This window comes from Corythoichthys intestinalis, chromosome 9, assembly GCF_030265065.1.
Source record: "Corythoichthys intestinalis isolate RoL2023-P3 chromosome 9, ASM3026506v1, whole genome shotgun sequence".
In the NCBI taxonomy this organism is placed as follows: Eukaryota; Metazoa; Chordata; class Actinopteri; order Syngnathiformes; family Syngnathidae; genus Corythoichthys; species Corythoichthys intestinalis.
This window is the reverse complement of record NC_080403.1, coordinates 19668195-19687533: the sequence shown is the minus strand read 5'-3', so window position 1 is coordinate 19687533 and position 19339 is coordinate 19668195. Positions and strand designations below refer to the sequence as shown.

General features: G+C 38.6%; 1 protein-coding gene across 9 annotated transcripts in view; it reads left to right on the top strand.

Moving 5' to 3' along the window:
- Nucleotides 1-19092, top strand: part of lactbl1b (lactamase, beta-like 1b) — a 99446-nt gene extending 80354 nt beyond the window's left edge. For 7 of the 9 annotated variants that reach the window (XM_057845796.1, XM_057845791.1, XM_057845794.1 and 4 more), the window contains 4 exons: nucleotides 3620-3777; nucleotides 6630-6877; nucleotides 9838-9943; nucleotides 15889-19092. In XM_057845796.1, the coding sequence (XP_057701779.1) occupies nucleotides 3620-3777; nucleotides 6630-6877; nucleotides 9838-9943; nucleotides 15889-16867 (1491 nt within the window). In that variant the 3' untranslated portion in view covers nucleotides 16868-19092. The remainder of the gene's footprint in view (nucleotides 1-3619; nucleotides 3778-6629; nucleotides 6878-9837; nucleotides 9944-15888) is intronic. The other 2 variants (XM_057845797.1, XM_057845798.1) reach the window with 1 other exon arrangement.
- The last annotated feature ends 247 nt before the right edge of the window (nucleotides 19093-19339 follow it).

The following is a 19339-nucleotide window of genomic DNA, read 5'->3' as shown; positions in this document are numbered from 1 at the left end:
AAGGCAGAAAAGGACCACCTAAAATGGCTTAGAAAATGACATCCTGGACAATTCCAATGCAAATTGTCACGCAAACTTGGCAAAATGGCGTCCAATGTTATGAAAAATTATTTTAAAAAATTAAAATCAAGTGCACTTTTAAGGGGACAGACAATACCTTTATCATGTCCAGCCCAGTGGAATGTCTTGTTTAATGAATTGGAAAAACAGAATTAATTTGTTTTCTGATATCTACTATGGGAGAAAACGTAAGGCGGAAAACACTCAGGTGACTTAAAGTTCCGCTCTGAGACCCCCAATTTGGCCAACTTTCAAAATTGTGCGATATGCATGTGTGATACATCATTGGAAAGCTTAAAACGTCAATTTTCTGGGGGAAGAAAATTTTTGAACAGGAGGACCTTTTAAAAAAAAAAAAAAAGTTTTATAAACAGCAAAACCCTATCTGGAGATGAGAGCACGCGAGAGCAGAATTACAGACGCCATGACTTTAACGAGATATTATCGCGTACTTATCTTGTTTCGATCCAAAAACTTAATGTAGCATGTATCACTGAGTGTCAGGACACAGCTGTGAATGGCCAGAGTTGAATTGTATGGGTGAAACATGGTCATATAACAAGGGTCGCGATGCAGAAATCGCAGACATCAAGGAGTGCTCGAGATTTTCTTTTTCATATATTTACCCTTTAAACATTTTTTTTTCCAATTTTTCTGTGTTTGGATCAATTATTTATCATCTCAAATATCGGAGAAAATGCGACAGTAAGAAAAAAAAATACAATTAAGCGATAGTTATGAGGTAGATATCCGTGACTTTTTTACGGACGCGATTTTTTTCATTGTGACATAATTTGTTTAAAAGTTTAAAATATGTGAGTGAATATTTTTTCAAGTCTTTTTTTTTTTTTTGTGAAATATGAGACATCAATTAATGATTGTAGGCTAAAAACGACAGACATTTTGAATGATAAATATAATAAATTGCCTTCGTTTTATGGCTGGGTTGAAACAGAAGCGATGTCCGTAAACGGGGGTTTTCAGGTGAAAACGGACAAATTAAAAATAGTGAATCTGCTATGGCAGCATATAGACATATTGTTCTATCAAACACAACAGTTGTTTTGTCTTAAAATACAGCTGTTTCTTTTAAAGAGAGGTGCAAGAGCAGAAACTGCTTTTTCAGTCTTGTCTGTGTTTTCTGCTGTAAATAAAGGCCAGTATTTCCAGAAAGTGGCTGCCCAACTTGGGGGAAGACATTTTATTGTTGCAGTTACTATTTTAGCCCATTTGAATTAAAGTATCAGAAATCGTTATAATCCTCGTTATATCATTAATATAATCCCTCTTACCTACCGTGATTCTCAGTGCTGTTTAGTCTCTGACCTCTTAATTTTCTGTTTTCTTTTTCATTTTTTTATTTATTAATTTATTTATTTATCTCTTATAGTGTCCTTGAGGGTTTTTAAAGGGGCTTCGAAATAAAATGTATCATTATTATTATTAATACCAATGATCACATGCACTTATGCCATTGAGTTAAAATTGGTTTATTTTTGTCTGAGGTTTAGTTAATATGCAATATTATCCTTTCTTTAATGTCTACAGAGAGTACAGAGTCCAAAGTGCTTTAATAGTCATTGACACACAAGACATGACAACGAAATTACGTTCGATGAGTGATCATCGGGCCGCTGCAGATGAACTGCGCTGCCAACTTCTCTCTCTTCTTCAGAAATTACAGAGCAAGTACCAAGCAAGTTACAGTGCACACAACATATATCATACAACATAGCAGGCATATGACACGACGCACAGGTCACATACAGGAAAGGTCCCAACCCGGCAGGACGGCTCTCCTGGGGCGCCGTGTCTTTTCGAAAAATCCTCTCAACAGTCCTGAGGGACCAACTAATCAAATCCATGTTTCGATTTGAGAGTCCGACAATAGCTGGTCCACAGAGGAAAAAAGTAAAAAAAAAAAAAAAAAAAAACTGACAGACTAGACTGACAAAAGATAGCAGATAGCAGAAAGAGCAGGAGCAGGGATGAAACATGTCTGCCCCCATCGAAGGCAGGAAGAAGAATCTACATCAAAATGTGATGAAATTTGAGATAAATAGCCAATTAGGTCTTTTTTACATGACAGTGCAGCAATACCAACCCCCCCATCCCCCCAATATATGTGTTCTAATAATTGGCTAACTTTTTACTTTTTTTTTTTAACAAATTGTTTATTTTTTTGGTTTGTTTGTTTGTTTCCTGAAAAATCTTTAAAAAAAGGACTTATGATCATTTTAGGAAGGTGTTGATAAGTTATAGAAAGTTATAAAGGACCTACAGAGAAATACAAGTCGGGAAAAGCCAAGAAAAAGCAAGAAAAAATGGAGAGGAAAAATAGTTCTATATGAGCTACAAATCTGCTGATTAACCAGCCCAGTGCTGAAAACACACAGCCGCTTAAATTTCTCATCCAACCTTGTGAAAAATGATGCAGCTTGCATCTTTACACTTGAACATCTGTTTGTTATTTCCTTCCACTTACCCTGCCAAGCTGGCCAAGTGAGACCCTGAAGACTATGCGGAAGTTGATGACGTGGTAGACATGGTTTCATAAGCCATTGGTTGACATGGCAGATGTGTTAACTAGGGCTGTCAAAATTATCGCGTTAACGCGCGGTAATTAATTGTTTTAATTAATCACGTTAAAATATTTGACGCAATTAACGCACATGTCCCGCTCAGACAGTTTTCTGCCTTTTGGTAAATTTTACAGCAAAGTTTTTTGTGCTGTCTAACAGCGAACTCTTGTGGTCGCTTTGCGACATGGTTTATTGCTTTCTTGCCAGTTTGATATGGCTGCACAACGTCTCGGGCTGACGCCTACGTTGTAATGTTGTGCTTATATGATCCTTGGACAACATTTGTCCGTAAGTATGGTTGTTGTAAAGAATGTACATATTATGTTAGTAAGCGAAATGTTATATTTTTTTGTATGAGACGCTTTTTGTTTATGTTTAGTGAGCCTGTATAGCGTGCTAAGCTAACGTTGTTGCTAATGCAATGCTTGTGTACTTTTTTTGTGTAGTTTCACTACGGTCTAAAGAGGACAATGGTTTGAGGCCATTTTATAAATAAATCAGATGAAAAAGAAAGAAGTCTGATTATTAAGGTGTCGTTCACTAGCTGTCTAGCTTTGGAAAAAGTAGACGCTTCGGAGTGAGGACAGCACAGACAGATTTAAATGACAGTAGAGTGAAATGCCCACTACAGTCCTTATGTACCGTATGTTAAATGTATAGGCCTATATCTATCTTGTGTCTTATCTTTCCACTCCAACAAATTATTCTACAGAATATATATATAATTTACAGAAAAATATGGCATATTTTATAGATGGTTTGAATTGCGATTAATTGCGATTAATTACGATTAATTAATTTTCAAGCTGTAATTAACTCGATTAAAAATTTTAATTGTTTGACAGCCCTAGTGTTAACATATGTCATGAGAGAGTTTGCCAGTTGCGTCTTCTGGCATTATTTTATCATAACAACATGCACTGAAGTTGATTTCTTTTTCCTTCCATTCCTAATTGTGTTGACTGTTGTCCCTGCAGGTGGACGTTCTTCTCCGCCAGAGCATCAATCCTATTAGCCTCCCGGCTCTTTCCGCCATTGTCATCCTGAACGACACCGTTTTATGGACCGGCAATTTCGGCAAAAGAAACAGCTCGGATGCATTCTCAGGACCTCCTAATGAGTACACCATCTACAGGTACCTCAATTGCGTTAAAACTCTGTTTGTTTGTTTTTTACACATTTGCATTTTTGATGACTGAGATAATGAGCTGTTTAATTACAAAATATGTGTATTTATGATTATGACAGCATACAAAATGATGCATTCTGGTGAGGCCAAATGAATTATTCACTGTTTGAGCTCACGGAACACAAATTAAAGCTGCAAGCAGCCATTAATAGGTTCTGGCACCTCCTTTTCCGGAATAAATCATCAAAATATTCATGAAGCTTTGATTCCATCTTCAATACATAATAATTTCTATAGGCTAAAAACTTCACAATGTAGTCCTATTTGGATACATGGTTCATAATCCAAGTGGGGCTCATTTGAACAAATTTTCTAGATTGAGTTTGTCTTAGCAAGATCACTGAAGTTCACACAAAATGACCGCGGACTTATAACATATGTTCCATTTTGGGTTTTAGAATCCTTTTAGTAGCTTTGGGTCTCTTAAACAAAAAACATTTACATTTGTCAATAAATAATATAATTAACGTTAAACCTTTTTAAAAAATGGCTCTTTTGCTGGGCTGCGGGAGGAGGGATGGTCTGCGCCCCCATAAGCCCTTCCTGTTCGCTTCTTTGTCATAAGAAATGAGGTATGTTGAATGATCACAATGGGAGTATATCATACTCTTAATGTGAAACATTAAAACCGGGCACTTACACTTCCATTCTCCGTGTCAAACGGCTAAACAGGACAGGTTTAAAAAATAATAATAATAATAATAAATAAATACATAATTATTATAATAATTGCTATAATTGTCACCTGAACTTAAAGACCGGCGAACAAAGGTCAAGGGAGGACCGTGGAGATCGTGGACATATTCCGGCCGTATTGTCAAGCCAGTTCACTGCCGCGCACACCACGCTCATATTTTTCTTTCATTTCCTTCTTAATTTCAAAGGTAAGCAGCACCTTTTTTCACCATTTGCACTAACCTTCTTGGGACCCATATTCATTTCTCTCACAAGAAAATCCGTCTTGTGGGAAAGCAATGAAATTGCGACGCTGTCATAAATCGTATTTCGAGCATGTCGTCATACAGTATGTCTAGATAAATGACGAGTCAAATATTACGTCAGCTGTAGAAAGGATCGTATGTTGATGCAATCGTATGTCAAGGTATCTGTTACGCGCCACCGTCAGCGGTGTTGACTTGTTGTCCACATCCTATTTTATTTTGGTAGGTTCCTTTTGTTAGTCTGTGTTCACCTTCAATCTTGTCTTACCTTCCCCTTAATCAGCTGAGTGCCCAAACCTGCACGTCATTAGACGTAGTCCTTATATTCCCCTCTTGTTCCTCTCTTGTGCCAGTGCGTCATTCTTGTGAAAGAAGATGCAGGAAGCTAAAACACCATCTTCAGTTAAGTTTGTTCTTGTCATGTTTTTTGCCCCAAGTATAAATTACAGAAGCTCTTTTGTTGTTACTTATGATTTCTTTTTGGACTCTGAAGCTGGCCTTTGTTACATGCCAGTAAAATAAAACCATCATTTAAACCTGCATCTCTCCCGTCGTCTCTTGCATTAGAGTCCAGCCGTGTGTGCACCCCCACGTGACAGAACCACTGTACTTTCATTTCTGTGATCAAAGGGAAACCGCTGGCATTCTCTTCAACATGGATTCATTAATTACCAGTATATGCAGTCACAGTAGAAATTTAAGAGCAAAAATTAGAATGAAAGGGCTTCTGATTGCATTGTATGGTCCTTTAGCGATTCTGAACCGACCTTAAGTGTGTAGCTGTGTAGACACAGCTGCTGTCATTGGCAACCAGCCAGTCATGAAAAGCTGGTGACACATCGCTGTCTGTCTTGATATTGAGTTAGACAATCCAGCAGGGCTAGGTTCTAAGGGGAAAAAAAGAAAGATAAAAAAAAAAAGAAAAACAAGGGAAATTGTGAAACAGTCCCCAATAAATGGTTTTTAAGCACTTCAAATGTAACAATTATGATAACTTTTAAACATGCTACTGTCCCATTTATTTTTAAAGAATAATGTACTGTAGTAGAAAAATACTTGACTTAATTAAATGCTTCTGTTACCTCCGTTGGCTGTGGCTCTTGGACTGACATTTGGTAATTACAAACTGCTCAGGATCACTTTTAACATGTGGCGTTTATTGCCGCGAACACAACACATCCGGCTGCCTCGAACATTGCAACATACACACATTCATTCCAGCGCACGCTTCCTTATTCCGCCGCCCGCGCAAATGCACACAGAGCCTGTCTGTTCCAAGGCAGCACTAGCAACACTTCATTGAGTGAATCTACTCAAATCCTCTCACTTACACACAATGAGTTGCCACAACAACTGTTTAACAAGTTAGACGATGATTGACGCATGTGGCGCTTCTGAAGTTGGTGACTCTGGCAAGATCAAACACAAACATCTGTCAACATCGTTAACTTTAATATGAGCAACTCCAGTGCAGTGCCGGGGGCCTGAGGAACAAAGAGCAGGGAGAGTGAGGGAGTGAAAGTGAGACTAGACAATTTTAATTGAAAAAAAATCAGCGATGATGGACTGAGAGCGCAAAGTTTGAAGCGAAGTTGTGAGGGATCACTGTATTTCATTACATTTCTGAGTTATCGGATCAGGATTTGGTAATGGCACATCCTCAAATTCAGGTGACTCCCATGCAAAACAAAATGTTATCTGTACATCTTCAACTTCAAAAAACTTCATTATTCAGTTAGGATTTTTGGTTGTGCAGGACATCAGTGCATAATCATAGCATCACACAGTAGACAACACAACACAGTACCTGACCAAACAAAAACATCTCCAAGTGGAATTGTAATTTTTTTTTTCCAGAATCGCCAGCCTGTCCAAAATCTTCCCAACGCTAATGCTGTACCGACTGTGGGAGGAAGGCAAAATCAGCTCTCTAGATGACCCACTGGAGAAGTATGTGGACAACTTCACCATCAAGAACCCTATGGGGAGGATGCGTGACTCGGAACTAAAATACGTGACGGACGGTCTGATCTTTCTGGACAGCGGGGAAGTGCCAATACGTTCCTCCTCGGTGACACTGCGTCGGATGGCCAGTCAGCTCTCTGGTACTTTTAATATTTATGCTCAATGATGTGTAATGGTTTAGTAAAGATGCAAAAAAGAGAGGAACGGCAGGTCAGGATGAACCCACAAGGGGTTGCCCACATTCAGTACGCCCACACGAGACCATATTTTTTTTTCTCACAGGTCATTTCACATAAGTAACGTATTTTCCAGACTGCGTACAAGTGATTTTTTTTTTTGATTATTTGGTTGGGCCTGTGACCTAAAAGTACCTAAGTACTAATACTAGTACTAGTACTACTAAGTACTTACTAGTACTAGTAAGTAAGTAGTAAAAGCAAAGTTTTATTATTCATTTATTTACTTAAAGTCCAAAAAGTAACGTACCACTGTTAGGTTTATGGATATATCAATGGAATATAGTTGTTCAGTTGAATCAGTTTTGCTCAAATTATGGCCTTGCAAAACCTTCACCAATTGACAAAAAAAATTGTAAATGTATCTATCATAAGACCCAAAAAAAATTGTAATTGTATCTATCATTAGACACGCAAACAATACTTGGAAAGACCCCGTTGGACATTTTGGTTTGAAACAGCCCTTTTGGGAAAATTTTGAGACTAATACGTTGAACTCTGAACTAAGGAATTTGCGCAGTTGGAAGAAGATATCTAAGGCTAGGTTCATACCGCAGGTCTTAATGCTCAAATCGGATTTTTTGTCATGTTTTTTTGGGCTTGCCCGTTCAGACTGCCTTTGTTCATTGAGCCCATTCTAGTGCGCATGCGCACTAATTCGCAGTCCGACACGCGCTGAGCAAGAAGACCCGCATGCGCAGAAGCATCATAAAAAAGGACTACACATGCTGGCTGTCATCCGTCATTCCAGGGCGATCATATTTTGATTTCCAAAAAGAGGACATAAATAACAGACATGAATAATCCCCGTTTAGGCTGATATTCAAAGTTTATATGGATCGATAGCATGCACGCACTGTCCGTGCATGTCACACACATATACGGGCAGTTTTCCCCGACTCTCAGAAGTGTAAACAATGTTGAAATATTGCTTACCGTAATTTCCCGAATATAAGGCGCACCCGTGTACAACGCGCACCCCAACTTTACCTGTGAAATCTAGGGAAAATTCTTGTACCCGTGTATAAAGCACACCCTAATTTTAGCACCAATAAATATGAGTTTCGTGTCTCGAACTTTAATAAAGTAAGCGGTTGCCGAATTTTTTAATCCTTTTGTCAATTTTTTGTTTTTTAATAGAATATTAATTTTCTGTGGTAAATTTGCTCACAGTTTACGATAATATCTTTCACAAAGTAAGGAGTTGTAGCGGGTTTTAACAGAATTCACCAGTGGAACTAATTTTGGCTAGTTGTGTAGTTCCCGGGGGGAAGAGTTTAGTTAAGAGAACAGTAAGGGAAGTAAACAAATGTCCCGCGATTTGCATGCAAGACGTACGTTGTTACTTTGTGAGTTTCAATGTAAATAAAACAACGCGGCTTGGCTCAGTGGTTCGACACTCTTCCTCAGACTCCTATCCTAGCTCGCCACATGGTCAACATTTATACGAAACGGATCGCCGTATACTTTCTCTTCAAGACAACATCGCCATGTGCCAGCATGTTCCAACGCAAAGGTTAGAAAAATGTACGGGTAAATAATAAACGAATAGTACAAAAAAACATTTTAATTTTATTAGATGTGAAAAATATCATGAAAACAATTATTTACCACATGAAACTTGATTATTATATCACTGTTGTTCAGATTAGGTAATATTGTGCTGGTCCATGCTTACAATGGAACATGAGTCATGAGTAATTTTTTTCTGTCTCCGTCCCTGTACCCGTGAATAATGCGCACCCATGATTTTACAAGTAAATTTTGGAAACAAAAGTGCGCGTTATATTCGGGAAATTACGGTATATAGAGCTGAGAGAAAACCGATCATTCTCAGGCTTATCCTCAACCCATTTTTATATGACTGTTGTCAAGCCCGACCCTTCCTCAAAACCCGTGTTCAATGTAAGGTAGGCGCTAATAATGCACAGCTGCACTGCTACCGTAGCGCCCTGTCTCTGTTGCTTTTTGATGACGTAATTGCTGCATGAATTCCGATTCGGGAGATGTGACAGTTCAGACCGCCGCAACATTCTGGAAAAATGTGGCCCAGATCGGATTTAAACCACATACGAAAGTGACCCAGATCGGATTTGAAATGGTCCACTTCTATGCGACTTGTCCCGTGCAAACCGTCAAGTTAATGCCTCACTCAAGTCGGAAAAACACGAAAAAATCAGATTCCTGCATTAAAACCTGCAGTATGAACCTAGCCTAAGAGGCAGAGTTTGGCATCAAAGTTTGATGATATTTTCAACGTTGTGTCATGACAAGTTGGGCAATAATATATTTCTTTATGATCTATAGATTCCTTAAAGCATAGGTGTCAAACTCGTGGCACAGGAGACAAATCCAACACGCCAAATCATGTCGAGTGACCCAATTAACCAAACCATGTACGTCAAATTCATCTTTGCCGATTGTTGTGACTTTTAAAACCGTGCAGATTTTTTTTTCACCAATTCCTACTTTGGAATTAATAGAATGATGTTTGAACAAAACTTTTATTTGCTTTTGATTTCAAAAACCAGGAATCAACCTATTGTGTTGATGTAATAAGAGTGTGGTGTGGCCCTTCTACCTTAACTACAATGAGACCCGTGACGAAAATGAGTTTGACATCCCTGCCTTAAGCAATAACAAGACTGGCAAATTTGATACCCCTGAGAACAATACAGCAGCTTGTGTTCTCCCATGGCTAAGTGCGTGATAAGAATCGTAGCTATTTAATGACTGCATCCAATGGAAGAATTGATCGGTGCAAGAATAACAAGTGCAGAAGGGCAACTTATTGATGGGAAGCGGCAGACATGGTTTGGTACGTGTCCTTCAAGCATATAAATTGTGTTCATGTTTAACACTAGGCCTGCCCAGGAGACTCAGGGCAACAAACCTTCTCTGGAAAGGACAGACTCAGTCGGCAATCAACCTTCTGCAGGATGATGTACTTGTTGCTGACCCAGGAACCAAGTAAGCTTTAGTTAGACCTTTTAGGGTCATAAAGCAAATCCTTGGAGATGAGTGGAGTGTATCGGCGAGGCAGGCTACTCATTAAGGAGAGTTGACACACATGCGCTTCCATGTCATATCTTACTAACAGCGTTATTTTTTCAGTAGTCAGTAATCTAATTAATTACTTTTCTCATCTTGGCAACGCCACTACCGTTACTGAGGATGCAAAGGCGTGCGTTAATATGCATTACTATGTTGGTTGAATGACGCGAGAAGAGTCTGTGAGAGACATGGAATCACAGAGACGAGAGAGCAGAGCGGGAGTAGTGAGGAGGGAAGGGAGTTGTGAAGCCGCTGCAAACGCGATGCTAGGTAGCTCTAATAATATCTGACTGTAGCCGATAGCCTACAAAATACACCTAAATGATGATAAGGTATATATTATACGTATATAACTAGAAGCGAAATGACAGACAAGGCGGAGTAAGCACATGTATAGAGAACTAGATGCGAAATGATCGACTCACTGGCATTAGTAAACAGCCGCCATCTTAAAGCAGTAGACTTCTCAGGAGGGCTCTGTTGTAGGGAACCTTCCTAGCAAACCTAAGTAACTTTTTATCTAAAATACTCCCAAATCAGCAAAATCTTGAGTTGAATTGATCTTTAAATAATGAAACAGTTGTAAAACTTTCACATTTCGAAAGTAGATAGTAATGCAATAACGGGAGCAATTTTAACAACTTTAACAGTTGATTCACAACATTAAATGACTTCCAAAGATAGCAAAGGTTACTATGTTTTTTGGGGGGAATATAAAAGGTAACACCAGTTACTTTGCCAAGTAACTAATTACTCTTACATTCAGGTAACTCAGTTACAAACTCAAATTACTTTTTGGGAGAAGTAATTTGTTACTGTAATGAAGTATTTTTTTGAAGTAAGATTAAGAACACTGTTTCTTGATAAAAAACGTTGCATCCCAACTCCATAACCACTTAATTTCCAATAACATTTACGAGCAGTTTCAATGCAGTTTCCGCCCCCTCCATACCACTGAAATAGCCTTACTTAAAATTACAAACGACCTCGTCATAGCTTCTGGCTCTGGTTTATTATCAATCCTTGTTCTTCTTGATCTCACTCCTGCCTTCAACACTATTTCTCACACAATCCTTCTCAACCGGCACTCCTCCTTTGGTATCACCCACGACCCCATTCTTGGTTCACTTCCTACCTGTCTGACTGCACACAATCTGTCAAATTCAGCACCCACAAATCCAAATCCCTCTCTCCGCTGGTGTTCCCCAGGGTTCTGTCCTGGGGAAGCTCCTCTTCATCATTTACATTCTCCCCCTCGGTTCCATTTTACAGATACAAATAGCTTTAATAGTCATTGACACACAGTACAAGACAGATGACAAAATTGCGTTCGATGAGTGAGCATCAGGCCACCGCAGATCATTCCGCACCGCCAACGTCTCTCTTTTCTTCAGAAATCACGGAGCAAGTTACAATGTACACAACATATATCATACAACATACAGTAGCAGGGATATGACACGACCCACAGTCACGTGCAGGAATTTTTTGTTACGACAAGAAGGGAAGACTACCCGGTCATGGCACTGGTAGGAGAAGGAGACAGAAGTGCACTGTATGGAGGGAGGAGTTTGTGTGAGTGTGTGTTTGTGCGCATGTTTATCTTTACTTGTACGTGCATATAGACCGGCCTTGTGAGGAGAGATCACGGTCGACAGATGGGGCCATCTGTGCAGCTCTCCTGGGAGAAAGGAGGAGTACGTGTCGGGAAGGGAAGGGAAAAAAAGGTTGTTAAGCCAAAATTAAGCCAAATCAAGAATTTAGTATGTCCTAAAAAATGCAGTTGGTCCTCAGTCAGTCACACTTATCAAGGCGAAGGCTGGACCTCAGTTCCCTTAAGTCCTTGCCAACCTTCGCGGTCAGATGCGACAGTTCTGCCAGCTGGTGTCGATGGCATCCACCCTTCTCCAGCCTTCACCGGACTGAACCGTCCATGCACAGAATAAGTTCCCAATCCAGGCTTCCACCCAGTCCTCCGAAGCCTTAAATAACTCATCAAGGTGAAGGCTGGACCTCAGTTCCCTCAAGTCCTTACCAACATCCGCGGTCAGTTGCGACAGTTCCGCCAGTTGGTGCCCGATGGTATCCACTTTTCTCCACCCTTCCCCGGACCGGACCGTGCTCGCAGGGAATAAGTTCCCAATCCGGGCTTCCACCTGGTCCTTCAAAGTCTTGAGTAGTGCTGTTTCATCATCTTCATCACTCGGACCCCCACCACACACCTCATCACCCCCACCTTCCGTCAACTTCACTGGCTCCCAGTTAAACAAGAAATCAACTAGAAGATCCTTGTCATTACCTTCAAAGCACTCAATGGCCTGGCTCCTGCCTACCTATGCACTCTCCTCTGTATTAACCATCGCTCCCCATTCACTTCGCTCTTCCTCTATCCTCCACCTTTCGGTCCCCCGTGTCCGTCTCACCACCTTCGGTTCTAGAGCTTTTAGTCACTGTGCCCCCCAGCTCTGGAACTCGCTACCCCCCGATCTTCGCAATATATCTACCCTCCCACTTTTGAAATCCAGACTCAAAACACACCTATTTACTCTTTCTTACCCACCATGATCCTTAGCTCTGTTCTATCTTGACCTCTTGTTTTGTTGTTGAGCTATTATGTTTTCATCTTTCTTGTGAAGCATCTTGGCATGGCATGAAAAGCTCTCTAGAAATAAAATATTATTATTATTAATAAAACAAATCACTGTATCCGCATGAACCCGCCATCTCCTCCCACCGCTGTTCAGCAGTCTCTATAAGTTAAGGTGACAATAACAACACTTTAAAATTTACATTTATTACCGTATTGGCCTGAATATAAGACGGTGTTTTTGCATTGAAATAAGACTGAAAAAGTGGGAGTCGACTTATATTCGGGGTCTCGACATTATTCACGACGCTAGGTGGCGCCAAATATCATTGAAGCGAATGCTGAACTTGAGGAGTAATGTTCTGTCATGACAGATCTCAGCTACTCTCAAGTTTAACCAGTTTGCATTATTTTATTGCAATGTTTTTCCTTATTCAGATTTGTTTCAAGACTACAGCTACAGTTAGACCTCACTTTGATGGTTAATGCAGTTATTGCAATTATTGCAATTTTTTTGTTTTATCACAATATTTATTATATATATTATGTGTGTGTGTGTGTATATATATATATATATATTTTTTTTTAATTATATTATATAATGTTTATTTACATTTAAAAACCAGAAGCCATTCATTTACGAATGTGATTGCACAGTTTACATATTTAAATGTTCAGATATTAAGATTTGAATGAGGCAAAATAACATGCTTTTTCCCTCAAATATATTGTTATGATCATTTGTTTCAGATGTACTGTAATTATTTTTTGTATAAAAATTAATTTGGTGTTCAAAAAGTCATTTTTCAAATTTCTTATAATCAGGGCCGTCTTACATTCGGGCCAATACGGTATTATTATTCCGATTTGCATTTATAATGCATTTGTTTTGCTATGTGTAATTGCTACTAGTAATTGTACCTTCAGTATTTATTAAGGATTTAGCGTGGGTTTTTGGGCTGTGGAATGAATTAATCGAATTATAATGTATTTTCATGTGAAAATCTCACTTTACGTACAACATTACAAACCAGGTCCTGAAACAAATTAAATTCAAATGTAGAGGTACCAATGTAATTCAGTATTGAAATAAATACATACAAAATGAAATAAAAGAATTAAATGTGGAAATTAATACATGAAAATTGATATAAATATGATATGAATTTAATCCAATAAATACATGAATGTTGAAATAAATAAGTGTTAACATGAATGTTGAAATGAATATAACTTTGCATTAAAATGTTAAATAAATCAAGGAAAGTAAAATAAATTGTATTTTTAGATTTTTGAACACAGAAAAGATTTTGAAAGATTTTAAAGACACATTTAATTATTTTATTGTGTTGTTTCAACAGTTGTGTTCGAAAAATCAATCTTAAAGTAAAGACACAACGAATCTTTATGGATTATTCAGTGGCGCCTCCAGAAATTTTTCATAGAGGTGGCCAGATGGGGCCACTTAAAATCTTGGGGTGGCCAAAACTAAAAGCCATAATTTCAGGTTTTCATTATATTATTGCAGTAAAAAGGTCAGGGGAAAACAATCAGAAAGACTTAAGGACACGGCTACTGATATACTTTGGTGTGTTGTGTAATATTTTATGTTACTGATGATTTAATGTGCATAGTCCATAACTGTCCAGTCAACATTTTGAGTTTCACAACAATTCTGTTTTATTGTGTTATATATATATTAGGCATAATGTGTACATTTAACAAAACAAAATAATTACTGGGGAAAAGCAGGTGCGTTTGGGATAAAATGCATAACTGATGCTACAACAATCTAACGATATACTGGCAAGCGGGGTGGCCAGTGGGGTGGCCAACAAATTTATAGGGGTGGCCATGGCCACCCCTGACAACCCCCTGGGGGCGCCACTGGGATTATTATTAGTCGTTGTTCACAGATTATAACAAATATATGCCTGTGAGTAAACCTGTCGCAATATGCAATAATTCCATTTATCGCACGGTAAATAGAAATGAAGGTGATAATTTTTCCGCTGCGATTTATCGCCTCGCGTGCACCTGCGTGCACGCCTGCAGCTGACGTGCTGTTAAAAGTTTGGCTTCCTTGTTACCAACTACGCAAAATGCATTTTAGTTCTGTTTTTAGTTCAGTGCAGTTTAAGTTTAGTGCAGGTGGAGAAAAAAAAAAAGGGAAAAAAAGAAAGAAAAGGTGACGCTTACCATTGAAATGACGATGTGAATGATCGCAAAATATAAACCTGGTGTGTGCATCCATGAACTGGGTCGTAGAATGCCGATCTCGGCCGGCGGTCCCCCTCCGTTCGCCAGTCTTTATAAGTTAAGGTGACAGTTCTTATTGTGTTAACATCGCCTAAGAAGTCGCCAGCTCCGTCAGGTTTCAAATCAATTATTCTATCAACTCGCCGAGTGTCCACTGCTGTTGACGCCAGGATTGAAACAGAAAGTGAAATAGCGCTCTCCTGCTCACCGTCAGCCCCGCAGTGTGTTCAGGTACAGGAAAAAAAGTCCGCCACATTAGAAGCCGATTCGTTACCTTATTACAGGTACTATACTGTATTATTGTTTATTATTGCTATGATTATATTATTGTTATTCTGATTTTTATTCATATTTTATTTGTTTTGCTCTTTGTAATTGCTATTTGCAATAGTAGTAACAGCAGTATTTATTAAGGATGTAGTGTGGGTTTTTGGGCTGTGGAAGGAATTATTGGAATTATAATGTATTCTTATGGGAAAATCCTGCTCGACATACGACCATTTCGACTTACAAACAAGCTCCTGGAACGAATTAACTTCGTATGTGAAGGTACCACTGTATTACCCATGGAACGCCATAGCAGAAGCTATGAGGCATGGGCTATTGTTTTTAGTTGTGATTTCCTAAAAAGTATTTTTGAATTTAAGAGTAAACATTTATTGCGTTTAAATCGGTGTAAATGATCTATTAATATATACTTTATTCTCACAGTGTTATTGTAATTTTTTTTTTTTATTGGGGGGGTGCAATAATATCGCTTATCGCAGTAATTTATGAAATAAATTATCGCACACTAAAATTTGTTATCGCGACAGGCCTACCTGTGAGGATTTTTATCTGTTGCGTTGTTTGTTAGCACTAAGCTAAATTGACTTTTCACATTGTTCTGTTTTTTTTTAACTGAAAGTGGTAATGAACAGTAACATGCCGACACAAACCAAAGCAAGAAATCAGCAGAATTGGAAGACTGATGGAACACTTGGTCCTTATCCTCCATGACCTTTACTCTTTCCAGATGTCACTACAGCAATCTCGCCTTCTCACTGCTAGCCCACGTGATGTCCGAGCGTGTGGTCAACATGGATTACCAGCGTTGGGTCTCGGACAACATCTTGGACCGCCTGGGCATGGAGGACACGGGCTTTGACATTACGCCGGGACTGCAGGGCCAGGTGGCCGTGGGTGTTTACTCCAACGGGAAGCCGGCCCCGCTCTACGACCTGGGCTGGTATCGCCCGTCGGGCCAGATGTTCTCCACGGCGGCGGACCTGGCCAAGCTGGCCATGATGCTGCTAGGCGCTTACCACCGCAAGCTTCTGGATCCCGACTCCTTGAAGATCATGCTCACGCCGCTATTCAGGTGCGACAAGGACTACTTCGCCAACCGCACCGGGACGCCTTGGGAGGTGAACGAACTGTTGGGCTACGAGATGGTCCGCAAAGACGGCGACTTGGACGGCTATTCGGCCACCTTCTCCCTGGTGCCGCGACTCAAACTCGGCCTGGTGGTGCTCATGGCTGGAGGTCGGTCCCAAAAGCAGGACGTGGTGGCCAAAGCCTACCGTCACATCATCCCTGCTGTAGAAAAAGCCTTCAGGGAGGCCCGGAGGATGCTCTCTGCACCTCCAAACCCAGAGGCCTACGTAGGCTTCTTCACCTACAGCAACATCACCTTCTACGAAATCAAAGCCGACACAGACGGCGTTCTCACCATGCAGCAGTTCGGCCCTCAAATCGAAGAGCTGATCCCGCAAAAGTACCGGACCATAAGGCTCAACTTTTTAGTTGAACGTGTCTTCAAGGTGGTCTTTGAAAAGGAGTACCCCTGCGTACTCAGGGTGGGCTCGGCTTCTGTTTCCCTGGAGGCGCAGGACGGTCAACTTTTCAACTTCTACGCGTATGACAAACGAGGCTTGTCGCCTGGGTTTGACGCGCCCGGGCTGAACACATATAATGTGGTCAGAATAGCACGCAAGCCATCCTTTTCCAGCTGAGTCGCATCTAAATTCAAGGCATTTTGGCTTTTACAGGAACAGATTTAAGGCAATTACTTGGAAGAGGAGGTCACTACATCTTGTCATGCTGGTACATCGTTTTGCCTCCTGCCTGCACAAGCTCTTTATTATTTTCTTCACAATTTTTTAAATCTTCTCTCCATTCACCCTTTCAGGGTTCTGTGTATTGTAGAGCTGCAACTAACAATTATTTTCATGGGATAAATGCCACTTTTTTTCAATTACCTTCACAATTTACCTTGAAGTTGTTTTTGGCATGTTGTATGTTACAATGAAGACAAAATGGATGACTATTTCCTTCAAAAATAATATTTTATTACAGCTTCCTGACTTAAGGCAAGGCAAGGCAAATTTATTTATATAGCACAATTCAACACATGTCAATTCAAAGTGCTTTACATCACATGAAGATCATAAAAATCACATTTAAATCAATACAACGTAAAAACCAGGACAATCGTAATAGGAAATAAAATTATACATAAGAATCGCATTTAATCACAAATAGAATAAAAATAAATAAATAAAAATAAAACAAAAACTACTAAATAATAATTGAAATCAGCAATGGAGATAAGCACAAGAGGAATACAAAGCAAGAAGATTGAGATATATAGACAGTTACTTAACTGTAATCTACAACTGTATCGATTATCAAACTCGTTGGCAACTAATTTAATTAATCGATTTAATCGATTAGTTGTTACAGCCTTATCAAGAAGCTAGTTTAGACAGATGTCTGACAGGTGGCAAAAACGTGAATTGTTGTTTTCCAAAGTAAAAGATTTTTGTTCATGCCCTACTTTGACTTATCAAAAATAAAATGAAGAAGCCTAATAATATTTATAACTGAGAAGTTATATGTATGTTATAATTTCAAGAATTTTTGAGAAGTTTTGGGTTAATAAGGTCCTAAACGATTAATTGGTTATCAAAATAGTAGTCGATTAATTTGCTAATCGGTCAGTTGTCGGATAGCCCTTATGTCTATGGCAGCCATGACTAATCGACGATTGATTATTAAATTAATATAAGAAATTAATCAAATAAATTTATTGTCATTAATTGTTTCGACACATTGTTGACGTAAAAATTGTCCAAATCTTTTTTTTTTTTTTTTTTTTTTTTTTTTGTTTGTTTCTTAAAATCAAATATTTCTTTTTCATTTTCATTTTTTGATTTGAATTACTGTAATGCACTGTTTTTTAAAGGGAAATATAAGAGTGAGGAATTGTAAATATTGTTTCAGTTGTTCTTTTTTTGTTGTTGTTGTTTTGTTGTTGTTTGTTTTAATCAGAAGAAAACAAGTATTTGCTTTTTTATTTATTATTATTATTTATTATTATTATTTATTCACATTATTCATTAAACACAAAAAGTAAGAAAAGCAAGTGTTCTCTTACATATATATTTTTTAATTATTTAAATATTTTTATAGAACATTGAGAAAATCAGTCATTTTTTTCATTTATTTTATTTAATTTTGTTGTTGTTTTTTTTTTTTTTTTGTTTTGTTTTGTTTTTTTCTTTTGAGCTTTGATTAAAATTTCATTTTAGTGGCATTATGAAATGACATGGCGAGCGGGTTCTGGCGCCCAAGCCTTGAGTTTGACACCTTTGTGTTTGTAGTTTATATCTTGAATATACCCAAAATATGATCACAATGCTGTTTTCTTACGAGCCATTACACACAAGTCTACTCAGTGCTACTCAAAATTAGTTGTAGAACCTTTAAATTGTGTCCCTATTGTGTTCCCTGCACATTTTTTTTTTTTTTTCCTAATTTTGTCTCAAATATTATTTGGACGGTGTAAGGTCACATTTGAGCACTTAGGTTTTGCTTGTCATAAGCAGTTCATTCCCTTTCTCATTGGAACAGTGCTGTTAAATTGCTCACTCACGAGAAAACTTTTTCCCCCAAACTGCAGTTAAGAGCAAATCAAAGACATTTTATACTCATTAGACTGCTCTAACGCTTAGTACAATTTATGCTTTAGTTTACTTAGATGCCATTAGCTTCCACTTGAAGCCTTTAAACAACCTGAAGTGAAGAAGGGTAAAAACCAAAAAAAATCTGTTGGAGTGAGATCTGGTGATTGTATTGGCCGTTCAACTAGCCCTGGTTGGAATACAGAGAAATAAAATATACAGTGGGGCAAATAAGTATTTAGTCAACCACTAATTGTGCAAGTTCTCCCACTTGAAAATATTAGTGAGGCCTGTAATTGTCAACATGGGTAAACCTCAACCATGAGAGACAGAATGTGGAAAAAACCCCATGAAATCACTTTGTTTGATTTTTAAAGAATTTATTTGCAAATCATGGTGGAAAATAAGTAGATCTGCATGGAGGAATGGGCCAAAATACCAGCAACAGTGTGTGAAAAGCTTGTGACATAGAGAGTTACATAGAGTACATAGCAAAGTATTGAGATGAACTTTTGGTAAAAT